General features: G+C 38.0%; 1 protein-coding gene across 1 annotated transcript; it reads right to left on the reverse strand.

Annotated features, from left to right (window-relative positions):
• Positions 1 to 327: 327 nt before the first annotated feature.
• Positions 328 to 9,067, reverse strand: PTCD2 (pentatricopeptide repeat domain 2; the record flags this gene model as incomplete). The annotated part of the gene is made up of 6 exons (XM_009703037.1): positions 328 to 501; positions 2,573 to 2,694; positions 3,890 to 3,968; positions 5,398 to 5,515; positions 6,356 to 6,485; positions 8,965 to 9,067. Coding segments are annotated over 6 exons (726 nt in total), but the record flags the coding sequence as incomplete, so codon positions are not given.
• Between the last annotated feature and the right edge of the window lie 1,771 nt (positions 9,068 to 10,838).

Genomic DNA, 10,838 nt, shown 5'->3' on the forward strand with positions numbered 1-10,838 from the left:
TGCTTGGGATTACCCCAACCCATGTGCAGAATCTTGCACGTGGCCTTGTTGAACTTCATGAGGTTTGCACAGGCCCACCTCTAAAGGCTGTCGAGGTCCCTCTGGAAGGCATCAAGGCATCCCTTCCCTCCACCGTGTCGATCACACCAAACAGGTTGGTGTCATCGGCAAACTTGCTGAGGGTGCACTCAATCCCACTGCCAATGTCATAAACAGCGCCAGTACCAATACCGGCCCCTAAGGAACACCACTCGTCACCAGTCTCCACTTGAACATCGAGCCATTGACCGCACTTCTTTGAGTGAAACCACCCAGCCAATTCCTTACCCTCCGAATGGTCCATCCATCAAATCCATGTCTCTCTGATTTAGAGACAACAATGTTGTGCAGGATAGTGTCAACTGCTTTGCACAAGTCCAGGCAGATGATGTCAGGTGCTCTTCCCTTATCCACCAATGCTGTAACTCCATCATAGAAGGCTACCAAATAACCATCTCTTACCTTAGTGGATAGCAGTGCCTTACAATAACTTAAAACATCCCAGAAGCATTTCAGAGGTCAACTAATCTTTACAAAGATTAAACATTAATTCCTTTGTTTATTCACTAGCAATAATCTGGCTTTAAGCCTTGTACATTTTTCTGTACTGGTCTCTGGCATGGTTATTCAAAAGAAACCAAGAAGTAACCTGGTAAAAATCCAGCACTGTGCTTAATGACACCAGCACCATTATTTCCAGTATTCAAGTAGTGCATCTTGAAGATACTTCCCTTCAAGATTTTTTCTGAAGTTTCTTATATTGCATCACAAGAAAAACATTTTTGATCTTCATAATTTCTCCTCCTACCACTAACAGCTGAATCAACCGATTAAGCTTTTGAAATAGCTCCACCTAATCCTCTTTAGTGCATAGAGGGTTACTACAGTTTATTCCCTTATTGACAGTATTTTATCTTCATGAAAATAAATCCACAAATTTCTTGTGGCTGTTAAAACAACAAAGTGATAGTTTAGAATAATTTCCCCTCTATTTTTATCAATTTGCTAAATGAGTAATAATGGGCCAGATTCTCTATTGAAAATACAGGTAGGGCCAGAAGTAGTAGAAAACACAAGCCTCAGGAACTTCTTCCTGCTGCACACGGCATGGATCCAAGCCTTCTTACAGCAGATGATGGAAAGAACCATGTAAAGATTTTAGGGAAGAAGCCACTGCAGAGGGAGTAAAGGATACCTTGGAGAAACACAGTGGGTTTCTGTGAAAGCTTTTACCTAAACGGGCAGAGTATAGACCAAGGAACAACCTTGAAGTGGTAAATATTGCCTCAGTGGATGCTAGTAGCAAACACCGGTGTATAAACTTGTGTTGTATCACAGTGTCAGAGTCTTTGTATATTCGTAACTTACATACATTCATAATATACATTCATAAAAAGGCACCTTCTACGTAGAACTGGTAACATCCCTAAACTGACTGTAACCATCAATCTCTAGGTGTTTTTAACAGACAGCAACCTCCACAGCTCATTCTCAGCTCTGTTTACTGCCCCACCCTTCAAACACCAAAGCCATGTGGCTATTTCTATTTCCTCTGACCGAGAGGCAGCCCTGATTCATTAGAACTGAGAACTTCAGAAGCACACATAAATTACTGCTGATACCATTTTAGGCCAACTCCTTTTTATCACATATGCATTCAGTCTCATTGTACGGTTAACCGAGAAATCTGAGGAAGTTTAGTCTAGTGGTATAATTTTTCCTCAACTAGTGTCCTTCTTCCTATAAACATGGGGAAATTGAAGAAGAGTTTCCTACTGAGTTTGGGAAGGGCCTAAGTTAATATTTAAAATTGCAGAACTGATTCAAATTTGGAGAGCAAGATCAAAATAAAAAGCCTGGGGACCTTACTTTGCTACAAAAGGGAAACAGTTCTAAGGAAACACTTGTAGAATCCATGTAGCCTAGTTTTTTATTGTGTTCATGCTCTTTTTCTCTGAGCTAAAAATACAGTTAAGCTAAAGAGGCAGCCTGTCTCTCACTGAAGACACTCATTTAGGTTTCTTTTCTCCACTCAGTTGCCTATTTTCATCAGGCATGTAGCAACAGATTAACTTTGAGAACTCTAATCCTTGTTAAATTTGGGTGCAATTACACAAATGGTTCAAGGTTACTTGGAGGGGGAGGAGAAAAATGAATGGGAGATGTCTGACAAACATAACTTATCATACACACGCCTTGTCTCTTAAGGAAGCCAGACTATAAAACCAATATTGAGGATCAAGCACAGAGTAGTTTGAAGAGATGCACAGATCTCAGAAAGAATACTATCAGCTAATCAAAGGCTGTATCAAATTTGTTCCTTAGTACTTATGTCCACGTAATTTTTTAGAGATTTGCTTTGTGACATTCGTTTGTATGGGAAGCTATGTATGTGCACCATATCACACACAATGAAACAATTTAGGATTTAAATACACCTAAAATATTTGCACTAGATATGAAATCATGACTGAGAACATATGGAAATTTTAAAATCCAAATAAAACAAATAGAGAGAAGGCATTTCAAATACTTTTTCATCATGTAAACTGAAAATACTCACTAGTTTGTAGCATATTGCAAATGCAAGTAGATAGGTTTCTTTGTTGAAAGGTATACCTTGCTTTTTCATTTCTACCAGAACTTCCAAAGCACCTATCAAAAATACGTTAGTGTTACTCACTTCACAAATTTAAGGCTATACATTTAGTAACTGAAAAAAAATTTCAACGTGGCATGAGCTCAGTAAGTCCATTTCAAAATAAGAATGTAAACTGAAATCTTTTATTTTTTTAAAAATCAACACATTTCAAAAAGTTTAATTTAGGGTCAGATGGATGTAAATATTTCTTCCCAGCAAGGAGGTTTTCAATCTACATTAGCATCTACCCTTACTGTTCTATTATTTTCATGCAAATCTAAAACAAAGTTCTCTATACTTAACAAAGCTACTCTCATTCTTCTTAACTGCTCAAAAAGCAAGCGTTTTAAACACATGATCAAAGCTTCCACCATTTTAGGCAAACTATGTAACAGCTCCGCAATAACGCATATGCTCCACTACACTAAAACACTGCGTTCAGGCTCTGATCTAGTTATTTTTACAGTGGCTCAGTCTCAACTTTTAGGACAACCACTGGACTTAGATTTGCCAAATATCAAGAGACCAAATGCTGCGTGTTCAACAAATTTCAAATTAAGAGATTTGCTTGAAAAGCTTACTCCATAGTCATTTCAAGATTTTCTCATGGAAACTCTTTTCAGTCAGGTCAGATGATTCCCTCTTACCCTCACAAAGGGCCAAACTGATTCAAACCGTTTGACTTAAATATTACAGCAGGCCCGCTGTGTGGGCACATTAGTAAGACAGACCAAGAGAAGACTATGGTCTAGTTTTGTTATCAAGGGGAAAAGGGTACTCCTCCCTCCTCTGACACAGATACAGAACTGGTAAAAAAAAAAAGTTTAAGAACTTACTGTTCCAAAAACCAAGCAAAACAAACTTTGAATACGGAAAACAAGAAGCTATGTGAAATTAAAAACCAAAGAGAAGTTAAGCCTTCAGAGAAGAAGGTTTAGGAAACAAGCCCCCCCGGATAATCACAATTCTGTGCAACTCAGAATGGTAAGAATATCATTGGAAGTATGAAACAAATACAGTCTTCCACTTCTGTTGCACACTACAGTGCAGCTCATTCACATCTACACTGATTTACATGATGTTTGGCCTTCTAAAACCATAAACCAATCAGCAACATTCATTAAAAATACATATATTTATATATACACACACTTACAGTGAGAAGCATTCTCCTTAAAATGCAGTTGCCTTAGCAAACACAGTACTTACTTTCAAAATGGCCCTTTTTAAACAACATAGTCATCAAAATATGGAATGATGTACTGTCTGAAAAAAACCCATGCAAATTCTGGAGAAGAAACATACAAACAGAGCAAGCATAAAGAAAGTTAGGACAGTGAGCATTCTTACTGTGCACAGCATTTAGCAGGTCTTCCTACTGGAATAATCCCCGTCTTCACAAGTTCAACATTTAACTCTCTGGGTTCCCTGACTGTCCCTCTGTCAAGCAACCTCTGTGATACCATTGACTCAGTATGGTCAAAAGCTCACTAAAATTAAAGAGAAATTTCCCAGAGATTCCCACTATCATTTTTCTTTAATGACCTCTAAGTTAATGCAAGCCGAAGTCACCAATGACAACTCCAAAATTTCAGCAGAAATACAGTTTGCAGCTGATTAACAGTATCTTTGGGGTAAAGTACCATCACCATGAAACAGAAAGAATTTTTTGCTGATCACAATACCAAATGATGAACAGATCAGCACAAGGGCTTGAGTGATGACAAGCAGAGTAGCAGAAGAAAGAGCAAGTATATTTCACATTCCACTTCAATAACACTGTGTTGGGAACAGCCAAATAAAATGCCAGGGGTATTAAGTCTAAAGAAGTCTGAAGAAGGGGTACTGTATCTTACTATCCCTCAGTTACTAAGTCCTGCAAGTACTGCAGGACCTGTCTTCATTACATAGATCTCAATTTAAAAAAAAAAACAAAACACAAAGCAAAACAAAATCCACACATACTCTTACATGTGCCTAATTTAAGAACAATAGTCCAAGCAAGACTTCTCCAATTCTGGCTAGGCATATCTCATGCCTTAATGAATTAACATCATAGAGATGATTTTCCACTGGCCAACAGAGATTTCTGAAGACACAACATTATTGCACAGAATCTTTTCAATTTACTATACACTGGGCATAATTAAAATCTTGTCATAATAGCACACATAGCATTTTATAGATGTTCAAAACCAAGCTCTTAAGTTTCTTCAGCACTTAAATGGCCAAGTTCCTGAGCTGATGAATATCATACCACCTCTATAAGGTTCAGAGCGAGTTCGAAGTACAGAGTGACATGACAAATCCGTTGGTGCAAACAATCCAAGGCATTTCAGAGGACTACTGTGTAAAAACTCAGAAATGTTCATTTCCAAGAATGATCTAACACAACACAGGATGCGGGAAAACATGCATCAGCTGTATTCATTTGAGGAATTATTTTTTACTTTTAATCAAATGATGCAATTATATAGAAGTATAACAATAAAGTTACCAGTCAAACTAGCATTTAATTTTCTTTTAATTACTGTTTTTATTTTTAAAATAGTAAAGCAATGTAATCTGCATCCTTACATTAATGTCATAGACATCCTTGCTCTGCAACACATACACTTCAAGTCTATGCACTCATGCAAGGCTCACGTGTAGCATATCAATTACTCCTATTGGACTAATAATAATAACAATATTTTCAAAATATATAAGGGAACTACCTGATCTTTGATAAGTTCTACTGCAGGTCTTTCAAGGTCCAGCTCATAACATAGCCTCATAAAGAGGGGTCCAAATTTAAAATTACATAAGGCTGTGATTCCATTCTGTTCATGGTACCTATTAGAAAGATTAAAAAAAGTTAATCACACAGAGTACGGCATTTGTCAAAGGAACACAGCTTTAAATAGACAGCAAAATATGTATGTGCAATGACAGAGGCACATTTCTCTATCTGCACCAGCCAATGACATTTAGATAACAGGAAGTTAATTTTATGGAAAAAATACTGTTTTGACCAAACTAATGAATTAACTAGTAATATTTAATCTCTTCTATTTCCAGTAAAGTAACTTGCATTGGATTAGTAATAGAACAGGTCTCTGCCATGAAAATTCTCAGCTACTCTACCTTCTACTCACAGAGCAATAGCACAAGAAGTTGCAGTAGTCTATTTTAGCAGCAGTACCTGCTAAAATACCTCAACATTTTCTCTCCTACACTAAAAAATAAATAAAAATATAAAAATAAAGTGTTTCACTTTTTCCTTTATAGGTCCTACGCTGTAATTGCTGGGAAGGCTTTCGTTCACAAAGCCTCCTGATCTGTCACTGCTGGGTCCAGAGCAGTTTATAACCAGGCGTGTCTTGGCTGGAAAATGCCACTGAACACACCACTACCTCTCAGATGACAGATGACTCTTCTGTGTGGCTCACCATTCATTCTGCATACAGCAGGACACCACTATGCTCTCGTAGCTTGACTCTCCTTTGATCTGAGAGTCTCTGAAGGGTTGGAAGATCAAAAGTAAATGAAAATACAGCCTTAATTTAAGGGATTAACTATGCATATAGCCACTGAATTTGGGCAAGCCCTCAACTCCAGACATAACCTTAGATGATCTAATAAAAGCAAAAAAATAAAGACAGAAAATAGTGTTACCTGGATTGTTAAAAATACCTGTAAATAACTTTTCTGGCTAGGTCCACATCAGATGACGTCTGACATAAATGCAGTAATTTTTTTAATTCATTTTTGAGAATTATTCCATTTTTCTTTAATTTTTCTGTAATATTTTTAAAATATGGATCTGAAAATAAAACACATTACAGCAGCAGTCTATAGATGATTCCATTACCTGTGTTGTATACTTGCTACCTGAAACATGGAGATTCAATGAAGCAGAAAGCTTTTTTTTTCCCACCAAGAAAAATCCATAAAGCTTCTCACAGACAAGCATGTCTAGGTGTCCCCACGAAGTCATATGAGACTTTGAAAATCAAGAAGATGCTTATTGTGAACCTAATTACATTGGGTATGTTATGGAATATATCAGGTAATACAAAAATTTTAAAGAGGAAGGAAGTTTTGTAAGCCACATTTTCTGCATTACACTCTTTTTTTTTAAAAAAGCAAGCAAACAAACAAAACCAATCCACTCAGTATTCAAATGACCATAAGAACTTCTACTCAACAGTGTTCATATACAATTCCTTTACAATTGATGCAAACACAAAAAGTCTTATACATAATCTATGTATTTCTATACATAGTCATAAACTTAACAGTTGCTTCCCTTCCCCCCTAAAAAAGAGGTTTCTCTATCCAGCACGTCTTCCTATGACAAAGCAAGCACAAAGATCAGTTCTTCAGTTGTTAATTTCAAGCCTCTGATTCAGACATACACAAGATTAAAATCACATGTACTACCTGGCAGCCCCATTCCTCTAAGGGCACTGCCCCCTGTCTCAGGCAGGGAAGTGAATTTTTTTGTAGCAGTTGCTGGGTCACTGCTGTTTCCAAGCTAGTAACCTACACAAGAGATGCAAAGTAAGCACCCCAGAGAACAACATATTCAGCTACTGGATGCATATCTGTTGCTACATGCAAATACACGTTCTTACTCAAGACAGATGCAGAGCTGACTCCTGTGAACTCAGAAGATTTTATATATATACATATATATATGTATGCACATATAATGATTGGATGTGTTCAAAGGTACACAGAAATTTAAAAAACACATGGGATCTGAACTGTATTTGTATTACTGTAGGAAACTAACTGGTGTACTTAATGGTGTAACTACTATACTTAATAGCTGCATTATAACTATAATAAATAATAGCTATTACATATTCTGTGTAAGTTATTACTGCTTTTTCAATTTCTGAACTGTTTATTACTAGCCCTAATTACTTTTAATCTTTCAAGTATTAGACTAAACACCAAGTACAGAAACTATGCACACATACACACAAATATATGCTTAGCACATTGTTTTCATCAGTTCTCAAAGGCTACCATTAGTACAAAACTAAAAGGTCAATTGTGACCTGTAAAGCCAAATATTTGACTTCTACAAACCTGTTTTAGCAAGAGTGATTGACCCACAGCAATAAATATAATGTACCTCAAGTACAGCATGAATAATCCCCAATACGAGTCCGTCACCATCACAGCAAAATATAGTAACATTACGACTTGCCACTGCCGAATTCAAATTCTACTTTTACTTAACAAAGAAAAACTGTCACATTGACTTTACCTCCCTCTCTGTCCCAGAAGACTGGTTTACATAAAACTAAATTCACAGAATCACAGAACCATTGGGGTTGGAAGGGAACTCTGGAGACTACTGTGTCCAGTTCCCCTGCCAAAGCAGGTTTGATTCTTTGTCTCTTCCTTGCCACACAAAAAAAATTAAAGTTAACTACATCCTTTGGAACAATTGTCAATTTGTATCACTAGAGCACCTGCACATGATTAAACAGGTGCAGAAAATGGAGTTTTACCTAACCTTTCTTAAATATAAGGGCAGATTTATGTTCATAGTTATGTTCCTTAAAGAAAAGACATTGTATTCACTTAAAACAGCATGACAAAATCCCCATCAGAAAAAAATTCACCAATCTTGCTCCTGCATTAGTTTGGAAAACCTGAATTTGTTTTTCATATTCTGAGTGTGCATATGTCATCCGGAATTGGTTGTACAACTGAGAACTTACATTAGGTAAAGGAAAAAAACTGTAAAAGAATAAGCTAACTAAATTTATAGAGTGGATTAAAAGTGAATTACTGGCATAGACCTTCTTGGATAGTCAAATAGCTATTAGGCTTTGTATTAACTCTCTCTGCTGATGATGTATTTGAAGCAAGGGTTGTAGACTGAAACACTATTTGCTGTTAAACTATCATAAGAAGTTGGAAGAGCAAGGCCACAAGCATTTCAGCTCTTATGTGAACACCTTGCATACTTGAAAGCTTCTCTGTATTTTCCAGCACAGCTGTCCTGGTTTTCTAATTGTCGGATCAGTTTGTGAATGGGGATCAGGGAATCTCAGCTGGTGCGGTACTGTCGTCGGTGTACCGTTTTAGCATAACTAATACTGTTTCATTCTACAAACCCTCAGCTCTTCCAATAATTTTGGCTACAAAAAATTTGCAAGAGGAAGACACAAGTTGTTGCTTTAAATGGGATCAATTGGTGTCATAACGACTTTGACTGTCTGGTTTCTTGGGACTCAGGCTAAAATTGAGAATGGTGATTATGAAATAAGTACTAATACCTTTATTGCCATGAACTTCATTTCTAATTGCCACTTTCATCTGCTGAAATTCTTGTAACTTTATGTCATCTTCTGTTAGCAGGTACCGCTTCCCTGCCACAAGAAAGAGGAAGATTTGAGTTTTACGTCATGCTGTTTTAATGCTAATACTGAACTTCACATTTATGAATTAGCACTGTTAATTGTGTGATGCCAGACCACTGGCAGCATGACACTAAAAAAAGGCTGCAAAAATCACTGCTGCTCACATCACTGACAAAAGAACCTGAGCACTATGTCACAGCTTTCCAGAGTTAATGTCTACAAGTATGAAGAAGTATATATTTATTGGATGTGCAAAAGAGAAACTAGAGACACCATTCCTCTCCATCTAGCCAAGGTAGAAGAAGATTCTGCACAAGAACAAGATCTTTCATGCTTTTATAATGATCTGCCTTGTCATCTCTTTGTTCATGACAACTCACTAGTGGCCCAGTTTCCTTTCCTTGTATGTGCTGTTCCCACTATTGTAGAATGCATCATTCTGGAAGCTCCAAACAGGAGGAAGACAAAAGGAAAAAAACACAAAGCTTATTATTTCGATTGCAGTAACACTCAGGAGACCCAGTGAAGTTCAAGTGCAGTACAGACAGCAGAGATAAGACAGTCATTGAGCCTAGGATCTCAACATTAAGTTTGAGTGCTGACCTTAATTGTACTGTGTTGTGAGCTCCTTTAACAAAAGTGTCATGCAAATGCTATTTGTGAAGTTTTTGCTGTCACAAAACCAGCTCTCCAGCAGATTTTTATTTGCAACCAATGATTTTATAACAGAGAGTCACCATATTAGTTTACATTGTCACAGTCTAATCTTTTAAGTTTTTGGCTTCTTAAGGAATGAATCTAATCATGAAGGGACAAGAGCAAGTATTGACCTGAGTTGGGTTATTTATTCTCCTTCTGCATTTCCCTAGCAAAATATAATGCGCCATGCAAACAAACACACTTGTTTTCTATGCAAGCAAAGCAAGCTAATGACACACTTCAAAAAATCTGAAAAAAATAATCCATTAAATGGCACTTTTAGCCTTTAAATTAAACGGAAATGGTTCCAACAGGTAAACAAAAATACTTTATCCAGCATTAAATTGGCCTGGATTACCCTGCCAGTTACTTCCCACAGTACTTCTCATGCCCTTTACTTCCCACAGACCTTCTCAGCTGGTCTAGTGCTGAAAGACCATCCCTGCCCTGGACCTCTCCAGACCTGATGCGGGGAATCACGCTGCTGCCTGGGGTAGGGCAGGCACATCACACTGCAGACACTCAGCGGTCACAGGTGGTGCCAGCAGAGAGCTCGGGACAGCAGAATTTTACCCTTCTTGAATCCAATTTGCTGAATTCTACCGCTTCCTTAACTTCATACCTTACAGTGTCATAGAAACCAGTGCAAACCAACTAAGAGGGCCTCCAAGCAAAAAGGAGGGAGACTGATAGGATGGCTGGCACGCACAGGTAGTGCAGGCCATCCTGGAGAACTTAACCAACAAACTTGCTTTATCTCAGACATGCCACAACCCTCTAAAAGGAGGGCCAGTGAAGAGTGGTGGGCAGACCACCGTGCAGAGAGTATCTTCATGTCTCTGAGGGGTCTAACAGAGACGTAAACTGAGCAAAATCTGCACTGACACTGGCACAGGAGGCCAGGAGTCCAGATGGGGCGTACACTGGGGAGCCCTCTGCCACACACCTTTCCACGTGCCCCCTCTGTTCTCTGGGAAACGGAGCCCCTTCCAACCAGCAGGTGCAGCCTAGGGTCTGGTTAACGTTGTCATCCTCTCAGAATACATACACGTTTATGAAGCTACATTTTTTTTTTTTCCCAAGTGGCTCCT

Source organism: Cariama cristata, unplaced genomic scaffold (genome assembly GCF_000690535.1).
Source record: "Cariama cristata isolate BGI_N322 unplaced genomic scaffold, ASM69053v1 Scaffold21336, whole genome shotgun sequence".
Lineage (NCBI taxonomy): Eukaryota > Metazoa > Chordata > Aves > Cariamiformes > Cariamidae > Cariama > Cariama cristata.